The sequence below is a fragment of the Hemicordylus capensis genome, chromosome 2, assembly GCF_027244095.1.
Source record: "Hemicordylus capensis ecotype Gifberg chromosome 2, rHemCap1.1.pri, whole genome shotgun sequence".
Taxonomy (NCBI): domain Eukaryota; kingdom Metazoa; phylum Chordata; class Lepidosauria; order Squamata; family Cordylidae; genus Hemicordylus; species Hemicordylus capensis.
Window position 1 is genome coordinate 242,393,419 of NC_069658.1, and position 11,789 is coordinate 242,405,207.

General features: G+C 48.9%; 1 protein-coding gene across 6 annotated transcripts in view; it reads right to left on the minus strand.

The window, feature by feature from the left end:
* The window catches only part of LOC128347461 (zinc finger protein OZF-like), a 45,384-nt gene extending 34,592 nt beyond the window's left edge, over window positions 1-10,792 (minus strand). For 2 of the 6 annotated variants that reach the window (XM_053302174.1, XM_053302171.1), the window contains exons 1-4: window positions 10,536-10,790; window positions 3,899-3,999; window positions 1,881-1,960; window positions 949-1,075 (exon numbers count right to left, since the gene is read on the minus strand). In XM_053302174.1, the coding sequence (XP_053158149.1) occupies window positions 949-1,075; window positions 1,881-1,895 (142 nt within the window). In that variant the 5' untranslated portion in view covers window positions 1,896-1,960; window positions 3,899-3,999; window positions 10,536-10,790. Of the gene's footprint in view, window positions 1-948; window positions 1,076-1,880; window positions 1,961-3,898; window positions 4,000-7,054; window positions 7,225-10,535 lie in introns of those variants that run through there. The other 4 variants (XM_053302180.1, XM_053302173.1, XM_053302172.1 and 1 more) reach the window with 4 other exon arrangements.
* Window positions 10,793-11,789: the final 997 nt, after the last annotated feature.

The following is an 11,789-nucleotide window of genomic DNA, read 5'->3' on the forward strand; positions in this document are numbered from 1 at the left end:
TAGCCATTGAAAAACCTGTTCTCCATGAATTTGTCTAAGCCCTTCTTAAAACCATTAAGGTCGTCGTCTGTCACTACGTCTTGTGGCAGAGAATTCCATAGGAGGATTATACATTGTGTGAAAAAGGTCTTGTGGTAGCAAGCATGACTTGTCCCCTTAGCTGGCTGGGCCGGTGAAGAGAGTCTTGGGCGGACAGGGCGGGAAGCAGGGCAGCCTGGGAAAGCGTGTGGCATGGCTGGGAGGAAGCACGGGGTGTCTGGGTACTCAGCCACCCCACACTTCTTCCTAGCTGCCCCATGCGCTTTCCCAAAGTGCCCCGTGTCACTCCTTGCCTGCCCCCAGATCCTCCCGAGGACAGGAACACAGGAAGTTGCCTTATGCCGTGCCAGACCATTGGTCCATCTAGCTCAGTATTGTCTACACCAGGGATTCTCAATGTTGGGTCCTCAGATGTTATTGGACTTCAACTCCCATAATCCCCAGCCCCAGTGGCCTTTGGTTGGGGATTATGGGAGTTGAAGTCCAATAACATCCGAGGACCCACCCGTTGAGAATCCCTGGTCTAAACCAAGCCTGCTCAACTTTGGCCCCCCAGCTGTTTTGGGGCTACAATTCCCATATTCCCCAGCCATCGTGGCCAATAGGCAGGGCTTATGGGAGTTGTAGGCCAACATCTGCAGGAGGGACAAAGTTGTGCAAGCCTGGTCTACACAGACTGGCACTGGCTTCTCCAAGGTCTCTCTCAGCCCTATCTTGGAGATGCCAGGGAGGGAACCTGGGACCTTTTGCATGCAAGCTTGCCAGATGCTCTCCCCAGAGTGGCCCCATCCCCTGAGGGGAATATCCTCCCTTAATTCCCACCCAGGGGTTGGGGACAGCTGGTTGCCATTGGCCTCCAAAGGATGTATGGCAATGAGCCGGCCCTGTGAAAGGCAAACGGATCCTTACCTAGTGAGGCCACAGTCCCGTGATTCTCCAGCATGACTTCCCGGTACAGAGCTCTTTGGTCTGCATCCAGCAGAGCCCTCTCCCCCTTGGTGAAATACACAGCCACCTCCACAAAGGACACTGGCGCCTGAAAGAAGAAGAAGAAGATTTTTTTTCTTCTTGAGAGGAGAATCTTCTCAGGACAAGCAAGAGATTTCCTCTCCTTCATTCAAAATCCAAAAGAGAGCAGCCAGCTGGAGCACTAGGCATCTACTTGCGGCCCTTCATGTAAGAAAGCAAACACCACTACACCTCACTGCCTTTCGGAGAGGGGGGGAAATGGGTGCCTTGGGGCCTGTAATGAACATAGGAATATAGGAAGCTGCCTTAAGCTCTCCACACCCAGGATCCATCTTTATTCATTTTTTTTATTTCTCTATGTAAACTGCTTTCGGAACTTTCGTTGAAAAGCAGGATGCCTCCAAATACCAGTAGTAGTAGTAGTAGTAGTAGTTATGCCGAGTCGGACCACTGGTCCATCATACTCAGTAATGTCTACACTGACTGGCAGCAGCTCTCCAAGGTTTCAGGCAGGAGTCTCTCCCAGCCCTACCTTGTTGGTGATAGGGATCGAACCTGGGAACTTCTGCGTGCAAAGCAGATGCTCTACCATTGAGCTACGGCCTGATCCCCAAAACAGGAAGCTGCCTTATGCTGAGTCAGTCCACTGGTCCAGCTAGCTCAGCATTGTCTACACTGACTGGCAGCAGCTCTCCAAGGTTTCAGGCAGGAATCTTTCCTAGCCTGACCTGAAGATGCTCTCGGGGGTGAACCTGGGACCTTCTACATGCAAAGTGCATGCTCTACCACTGAGCTACTATGTCCCCATCCCATGAAGAGGGCAACACCTAAAGCATCCCCTGCAGAATAATGTCTGATGATCATCTTCCTACCTGAGCTGGTTGCATAGCGGCTGTTTCTACTCCAGCACAAAGAGAGGACTTAGAAAGTGTCAGCAATGGGATTCCAATGTCTGTGTGGGAGAGAAGGACAATATGCTCCAACATAGGCAGGCGAAGGTTTTTATATTTATTGGAAAGATTTACACCTTGGGTTTTTTGTAAGACATTTCAAGGCAGCTTACAACAGTATGACAAAATCAACAACTCACCATTAAAAAATTTAGAATACACCATCCCCAAAGGTGGTATGGTGCAGCCACACCTGGAGTACTGCATACAATTCTGGTCACCACATCTAAAAAAGGACATTGTAGGACTGGAAAAGGTGCAGAAGAGGGCAACCAAGATGATCAGGGGCCTAGAGCATCTTTCTTATGAGGCAAGGCTACAACACCTGAGGCTATTTAGTTTAGAAAAAAGATGACTGCGGGGAGACATGACAGAGGTCTATAAAATCATGCATGGTGTGGAGAAAGTGGATAGAGAGAAATTCTTCTCCCTCTCACATAACACTAGAACCAAGGGTTATCCCATGAAATTTGATTGCCAGGAAGTTTAGGATCAACAAACAGGTACTTTTTCACACAACGCATAATCAACTTGTGGAATTCTTTGCCACAAGATGTGGTGACTCCCAACAACCTGGATTGCTTTAAGAGGAACATAGGAAGCTGCCATATACTGAGTCAGATCATTGGTCTATCTAGCTCAGTATTGTCTTCACAGACTGGCAGCAGCATCTCCAAGTTTGCGGAGAGGAATCTCTTTCTCCCTATCTTGAAGGTGCCAGGGAGGGAACTTGGAACATTCTGCTCTACCTAGAGCGATTCCATCCCCTAAGGGGAATATCTTATTTACATGTTCTGGACATGTAAAGGTAAAGTGTGATGTCGATGTCAACTCCTGGCTACCACAGAGCCCTGTAGTTTTCTTAGGTAGAATACAGGAGGGGTTTACCATTGCCTTCTCCCACGCAGTATGAGATGATGCCTTTCAGCATCTTCCATTTAGCATGTGTATAAATGTATCTGTAAAGGACAGAGAGGAGCCATGAGACTTCACAACCCCATGTGAAATGAGCCTGTTGTTCTATATGCCTTAAAATAATATAGCTTGAGAGGCTGATATTTCTCAGCTATACTGGAGACCTTGTAAAGTCAGAGCCAGAGGTGAGGGGCTGGGGGTGAGATAAAATATTTTTGTGAATTGTGTTTCTGTGTATATATCAGTGAGGGGCCCATTTTATAATCTTGTCTCTGGGCCCACTTTGACCTTGCTATGCCCCCGCTCTGTGCTTTCGTAGGCTGGCGCTTGGTTTGTTTCCCCCAGGATGGAGTGGAGGAAGAACCTCCTTTTTCCTTGCTCAGATGCTTGTCGCTTTCCCTCCCGGCCCCTCCCCAATCCCTCTGGGCTCCTTGGAGGAGGAGGAGAGCTTGGAGAAGGAAGAAGAGTTTGAATAACTTCATGGAGGAGAGATCTATCAACGGCTACAAGTCGGAAGGCTATAGGCCAGCCTCAGAAGCAGGATGCCTCTGAAGACCAGTTGCAGGGGAGTAACAGCAAGAGAGAGGGCATGCCCTCAACTCCTGCCTGTGGCTTCCAGCGGCATCTGGTGGGCCACTGTGTGAAACAGGAAGCTGAACTAGATGGGCCTTGGGCCTGATCCAGCAGGGCTGTTCTTATATGAGAAGAAGCGACTGGGAAGAACTACACTTCCCAGATGCCCTCACATGTCTTGCCAGCACCCCTGTGGGCTCTTAGTTCCATCGAAGAGACCCTCCAGTGCTAGAAATATGAGAAACTGTGAGGAGCTGGCATCTCTGCACAGCACTGAGTGCGTGCTGCACATTCATTGGAACTGAAACATCCTATGCACCACCTACCACTTAAACATCGAGAGAAATGCTGGATCTAACAGCATGTCCAAACTAAAACTGGTCCTTTAGGAAGAGTGCAGACCCATCTGGCACAGGTTTAACCCCACTATTCTGATCAGAAAAGCCACCTGCCTGTAGAAGCTCAGTCTTATCAGGATTGAGCTTCAGTTTATTTGCTCTCATCCAGGTGATAGCTGATCTCAACGACCTCTTCAGCATGTTTACCGTTGTACCTGTATTAGATGACAAAAAGAAAGAGAGTGAGGGCCATCATACCTCACTCAGCATAACACCTCACTCAGCTTTTGTTGTTGTTGTTGATGATGATGATGATGATGATATCATCATCATCATCATCAACAACAACATTTATATCCCACCTTTCCTCCAAGGAGCCCAGAGCGGTGTACTACATACTTGAGTTTCTCTTTCACAACAACCCTGAGAAGTAGGTTAGGCTGAGAGAGAAGTGACTGGCCCAGAGTCACCCAGCTAGTAGCATGGCTGAATGGGGATTTGAACTCGGGTCTCCCCGGTCCTAGTCCAGAACTCTTAACGACTACACCATGCTGGCTCTTTATTGTTGATGTGAAAACAGCAAGGGGGCGAAATGCAGCCCTATGGAATACTGAAGCATTAATGTATTGAGGCAGAACAATAGACTCCATAGCACTATTTTCTGGTAGGGATGTGCACGAATCAATTCGGTTCGTCCAGCAGGGTTGCACCGAATCGATTTGGTGTGGCCCGCAGTATCGTTTCAGCAGGGCAGGGAGCAGTACCTTTAAGCACAAGTAAAGCAGATCCTTACCTGCTCCTCTGCTGCCCCACCGCATTTCCAGGTGCACTGCCGCGCTGCTCAAGGGTACGCGCATGGCTTCTGGGTGCAACGCCACAGCCACACGAGGCCTTCCAAGAGGCACACTGCCACACCAGGAAATGCAGTGGGGTGGTGGAGGAGCAGGTAAGGACCTGCCTTATTCGTGCTTAAGGGTACCGCTCCCCGCCCCGCCAAAACGATTCGTGCACATCCCTACTTTCTGGAACTCATCCACTTGTTAAGAATGGTACCACAAGAGCACTTGACCCACCCCTCAAGTTCCCATTCTACATTGGATCCAGAGGGATACCACGGCCAATGGTATCAAGGGCTGCTGAGAAGCCCAGAAAAAACAGCAGGGCAGCACTCCTCCAGTGCTTCTCTCCGTGTCGGCCATCCAACAGTGTGACCATGGTGATCTTGGTTCCAAAGCTGGTCTGAAAAAAGGCAGACTGAAATGAACCTTAGGCTGGCCTTGACACATTTTCTTTGAAGCTGGGAGCTGGCCTTAAAATCCATGAGCCAGACAATGGACCCTTGAGAAAATTACCACACTTAGTGATGGAGGGCTGTGTCAAAGGAGAGCTGGTCTGGTGGTAGCAAGCATGACTTGTCCCCTTAGCTAAGCAGGGTCCACCCTGGTTGCATTTGAATGGGAGGCTAGAAGTGTGAGCACAGTAAGATATTCCCCTCAGGGAATGGAGCCACTCTGGGAAGAGTAGAAGGTTCCAAGTTCCCTTCCTGGCATCTCCAAGATAGGGCCGAGCTTCCTGCCTGCAACCTTGGAGAAGCCGCTGCCAGTCTGTGAAGACAATGCTGAGCTAGATAGACCAATGGTCTGATTCAGTATACAGCAGCTTCCTATGTTCCTATGTAAATGGGCTTCCCTTTATCCCCTTTACAAGTAACAGAACAGAAGCAGGGCTGCCTGGGACAAATAAAGATTTTACTAAATAATTCTACCACCAAATATCCTAATCTAGGTATCACAGTTAAATTTCTAGGCACCAGGGGAGTAGGGATAAGGGGTGACGAGCATCCCTGGACCAGCGGTTGGGGAGCCACCAAGGTACCCCTCACCCTCCAGGGTGCCCCTCATAACCCCACGCCCATGACCATTTCTCTCACTGCAGCTACAGTGACATATTTATTTATTTGAAATATTTCTACCCTGCCACTCTAGTACACTACTGCTCGGTGCGCTTCACAACATTTATAAAATAGATAGAATATATAAAATACCAAGCTAAAGCCACAGTCAGAATTACAGTTGTTTTTTAAAGTTTCAAATGAAGAGTGATTTAGAAAGCTACAAACTGAGAATTATAAAAGCGAAAGGAAAGGAAAGAACGTGCCACTGAGTCGGTGTCAACTCCTGGCGACCACAGAGCCATGTGGCTTTCTTGGTAGAATACAGGAGGAGTTTACCATTGCCATCTCCCACACAGTATGAAGTGTGTGGGCATCTTTCAGCATCTTCTTATATCGCTGCTTCCCGGTATAGGAGTTTCCCACATTCTGGGAAAACACACCAGCAGGGATTCGAACCAGCAACCTCTTGCTCCCTAGGCAAATTACTTCCCCACTGCACCACTAAGTGGCTATAAAAGCTAAAGAACCTACCAAATATAAGCAACAGGTGAAACATTTAAAAACTTCTTTTAAACTAGCCGACCCGCACAGAGTATCTGTGCACTCTTTGGGGCTGGCTGTTCTTCCCTCCCTCCTGCCCCACTCTCTTGCCCCCTCCCCTCCCCTCCCCTCCCCTCCCTCCCTCCCCAACTCACCACTTGCTTCCTGGGTGCGCCTCATCCAATCAGGCGCCTCTGCCGCCCAGCCAATCAGCTGGGTGCCGGGACACACATTCTAAGGCACACCCAGGAGAATGAATAATATAGAAGATGTGTTTTAGTTGTTTTTTAAAGACACAGAGGGAGGGAGCATATACCCTATACTGCCCCATGTTCGTCTCCTGTCACAGGTGCCCAGGGACGGTAAGCACGGCAGCCCGCACGCCCTCTCCAGCCTGTGAATCATGTTGGCTGGATGCTTCCTTTCATCTAGCCAGCGCAAAGCCAGTCCTTCACAAGCGGAAAAGGCTGAGGGGGCTGCAGGGCTTTCTTTCCCAGCACTGGCCACGAAGAGTGGCCAGCATGGACCTGCCTCTGCGGTCGGAGGCAGGAACAAAGTGGCAGCAAGCTGGAAGAATGCTGCCCTGGTAAGACAGCAAAAAAGGGAACAGCGTCGTGGGGGAGAGAAATGGGGTGGTAGGGATCTGTTCCCAGACCACTGCCCACCTTGCTACACACCTGCTAGGCACTATTTAATTTTATTTATGTATTTATTTTATTTATATATTGCCCATCCTAAAATGGCTCAGGGCAGTTTACACTAAAATAAAAAATACATTTAAAACACACACACACACAATTTAAAAGCAGATTAAATTTAAAAGTAAAACTAAATACCATTAAAAGGCAGGCTAAAAAGATGAGTCTTTAAGGCTCTCCTGAAGGCCTCCGAGGAAGACTGGGGGAGCTAGCTGAGAAGCTGGGGACTCTTTTTTCCTACCTGAATCTGCCTGGCCTGAAGCGGGGATTTGCAAATCATAGCAAAACACTAGGGCTCCTTGCTGCCTGGGAGGCAGCAGGCAATTTGTCAAGCCCTGATCTTAGGTAATAAATATCATGTAAGAATGCCTGGTGGTGTACATCCTCCTATATAAGAAGATGGTAGGGTTCCTGCGTCCGTGTCTTTTTCGGGTGTTCTGCGCATGCGTGGTGCGCGCGCGTGCAGAACACGGCAAGAGAGACATGGAGCGGGCGCCAGGCGCCATGTTGGGCGGGTGGAGGAGAAGCGGCGGGCTGAGGAGAAGCGGCCGACGCCGACGCTGGGCGGGGGGAGGAGCAGCGGCAGGCCGAGGAGAAGCGGCAGCCGGGCGGGTGGGCCGAGGACAAGTGGCCGACGCCGGACAGCCGGGCGAAGCTAGGAGGCGGCGGGGGAAGCCGGGGGAGGTGGCAGCGGCCCCGGGTGGTGCCAGCCCCGGCTGGAGGAGGCGGTGGGCCCGGGCGGGAGGAGGCGGCGGGGGAGGGCGGAGAAGATGGCTGGCCCGGGAGAAGCCGGAGCCCGGGGGAAGCCGGAGCCCGGGGGAAGCCGGAGGAGGCGGCGGGCTGGCGGACAACATCGGGCTCCGTGGCGGTGGTGGGGAGACCGGGCCCGAGAGCGGCGGCGGACGCACTCGGCCCCGGCGGAGACGGGGGGGCGGGAGGAGAGAGAAAATTAGCTGGCCCCAAAGGTCTACTAGCACCCGTTAATTTAACGGGCTGAAAGTTACTAGTCTCTTATAAAGGAGCAATCAGTTTCAAGTATTCATGAGGGAGAAAGAAAGAACACAGGAACATAGGAAACTGCCATATGCTGAGTCAGACCATTGGTCTATCTAGCTCAGTATTGTCTTCACAGACTGGCAGCAGCTTCTCCAAGGTTGCAGGCAGGAATCTTTCTCAGCCCTATCTTGGAGAAGCCAGGGAGGGAACTTGAAACCTTCTGCTCTTCCCAGAGCGGCTTCATCCCCTGAGGGGAATATCTTGCAGTGCTCACACATCAAGTCTCCCATTCAGATGCAACCAGGGCAGACCCTGCTTAGCTATGGGGACAAGTCATGCTTGCTACCACAAGACCAGCTCTCAGAAAGAAAGATTTTATGATTTTCTTCATACCAATGATACAGGCACCAGGATTCCTTACCCACTGAGGTGTTACGAATGAGACCCTCTTATATGATGCTGATGGACAGACAGGGGCTTCTGTCTGATTTTTGATGGAGACTCCGAAGAGACTTGGAGACCAGATTTAGAGGGTAATCAGCAACAATCCCCAGGAATGGCCCCTGCACCAGAAACAGCAGTAAGCTTCCAATGCAGGCAATGGGGTGAAGAGTTTTAGAAGAATGCTACAAGCAAAAGAATGGGTCTTCTGCCCCACCTACCTCACCTGAGCAGCCCTCTGCTGCAACTGGTGGGGCTAGAATCACAAGTGCATCCTGGATCCAGATGGGGATCTGGAAGGGGGACCCAACCTTGGATCCCCACATGCTGTTAGACTAAAAACCCCATCACACTCTGCCACAATAGTCAAATGCCAAATTGAGAATGGGATCATAGCTCAATGGTATAGCATATCTGCTTTGCTTGCAGAAGGTCCCAGTTTCAATCAAATCAGAGAGGCAACAAAGAGAGAGAGAGAGAGAGCGATATGTAATAATGGGTGACTTCAATGATCCTCACATAAGTAAATGAAAGAGAGGCCAAATGTCTAGACATGCTAAATGACTGCATCTTAGAAGAGTTAGTTGCGGAACCAACCAGAGAGAAGGCCACCTTGGACTTAATCCTGAGTGGTGCCCAGGATCTGGTGCGAGATGTCAGAGTTGTAGAATCATTGGGGAACAGTGACCATAGTTTGATCCAATTCAGCTTATATGCAAGTGGAGCATTGTCATGGAAGTCCAACACAGATGCATTGGACCAGAAGAAGAAACTTCTCAAAAATGAGGGGACTGGTAAAAAGGAAGCTTTGGGTCAAGTCACTCCAGCAAGCATGGAACTTATTTAAAACCACAAAAATAGAAGCTCAGTTAGAATGTATACCAAGAAGGAGGAAAGATACCACCAAGTTTAGTTGGATGCCAGTGTGGCTAACAAGTAGAGTCAGGGAAGCTATAAAAGGGAAGAAGACTTCCTTCAGAAAATGTAAGTCCTGCCTAAATCTTGGAGAGATGCTACCAGTCAGTATAGACCAGGGCTGCACAGCTGTGGCCCTCCAGCTATCATTGGACTACAACTCCCATCATCCCCAGCCACAGTGGCCAGTTGTCAGGGTTGATGGGAGTTGTAGTCCAACAACAGTAGGCAGGCCAAAGTTGTGCAGATCTGGTGTAGACAGTATTGAGCCCAAGGCTCAATGTAAGCTTCTTATGTTCCATTGTGGCTGTGGAGGATGGGATTTGAAGTTCTCTCTCTCTCTCCCTCCAAGGACCCAAGCTTGGGAACCCCTTTTCTAGAAGAGGTAGGAAAGCACCTGAGTGCTACATGCAGCAGTCAACCTATGGAACAAGCTGCCGAAAGAGGCAATGAAACCTCCTTGAGAGATCCTTACTGCACAGGAATCTGACAGAAATGCTTTTAGGGCAGGATACCTTTGCAACTAGGGTTACCCACAGTTCTTTATTAGCAGGGACACCCCTTATTTCAGCCCCAAATTGTCCCTCATGGGATGCCATTTGTCCCTTATCTTCAGCGAATGGGAAGAACCTATGGCTCAAATCAAACTATTTATTTTTGCTAGTAATGAAATAATTAGTGAGCCCCAACTCTTTTCCCTTCTCACTCCCTACCAGTGTTCCCTCTAACAGAGATTCCCAGGTGTTGTTGATTACAACTCCTAGAATCCCCAAGCAAAAGCCATTGTAGCTGGGGATTCTGGGAGTTGTAGTCAACAACACCTGGACTTCCGTGTTAGAGGGAACTCCCCACCAGAGTACTGTGTGGTTCTGGTGGGCTGCAGGTCTACGGTTGCCAACATTCCCATATTGGGGACCTTGCCATCAAGTATTGGCTACCTTAGCATTATCCAGGTATCAGGAAAATCATGCAAGCGATGACTACTAGATAGTGCTCATGTGTGAAACCCATTTTTACTGACTAACAATGCTTCTCTTTCTAGAAAACAAAATGACATCACACCCAGTTTGGTTAACTCTGGTTATATCAAGAAGAAAAGGAGAAGCAATCTAAGTTGCAATTTACACTGTAGTTTAAGCAGCACTCAGGTTTCCAATTACTCTCGCATCCTCCCCCACTCGTGTCCCTTATTCCGACAGTGGGATGTTGGCAACCCTACTTGCAACATTCTTAGACCCTGGGAGCTCCCAGGATGAGATGCTCTCACCCGCGGCTCTTCTTCCTCGTCCTCTGCTAGAAGCAGGAAGAAACCTACTGACAGAGCCACTGGCCGGCACCAGGCCTTTGACCCACAGCCCAAGATTCATTTGTGCTTCTTCTGGAGAAGGGATTACTCTATGATCCGAAATCCAGGATCAACTTCTTTCCAGTTTCAGCTGCTAGTTCCAAAGTTTTTGGAGTTGGTTACAAACCTCTCAGAATCCAGACCTTCCTAACAGCAAAGGTATCCAATTCTTACCCTCCCCGCTCCCCCTTATGCCCACTCCCAGCTTTCCTAAGGTAGGGGGAGGTCCAGGAAGTGATTTCACGTGTTCCCAATCATAGATATAGAAAGGCTAGAACTTCTCACATTGTCGAGTGTCTGGTTTGAAATTGTCATTTTACACCTCACGAATGGCAAAATGCTTTTAGGGCAGGATACCCTTGCAACTAGGGTTACCCACAGTTCTTTATTAGCAGGGACACCCCTTATTTCAGCCCCAAATTGTCCCTCATGGGATGCCATTTGTCCCTTATCTTCAGTGAATGGGAAGAACCTATGGCTAACCCAAGGTGTTTGCATCCCCTCCGCCCACGCTAGAAATCCAAAATATCCGCTGATAGAAAGTGACAAGGTGAGGGTTGTGGGGGTAACATTTTTACTACAGAATTCTAAAGCGGAATTAAGAGCCTGGCGACTCAAACTACCACAAATAACATAGAACCATCTCCCAGTGGAATTTTATTTTTAAATTTAAAAAATGCAGGTTTGCGAAGGGCTGTCAAGTTAATAAAATAAACGTACCTTGAGAAAGTTGGGGGGGGATAAAAATCCGGAAGTCAAATACCCAGACAAAGTTGTGACTCTATTCTTTATCTCTATGCCTTCTTGGATGCCTCTCTAGGGATTCATATATATGTTAATTTAACCTTTAGAGAGCCCTTGAGAGTACAGAAGATGAGATGGTTAGGCTAAGGAATATTAGGGATGTGATTTCAGTCAGCGGCGGGGGCGGGGATCAGAAAAGTTCATTTGGGGTTAGGAGGAGGAGGGGCCTGAGGCTGAGGCTGTAAGAGGGAGGGAACAGAGAATGTTGCCTGTATCCAGAAGTATCCTATAGGCAGATACAATAGTATAGTGAGCTACTGTGTGTGTGTGATACAGAACTTTATTTTCTGTAACATGCTTGGCTGTGCTTATTACTGTTACCAATATTTGCTTGTTTGTTTTCTTTCTTTATTTAACATATTTGTATACCAC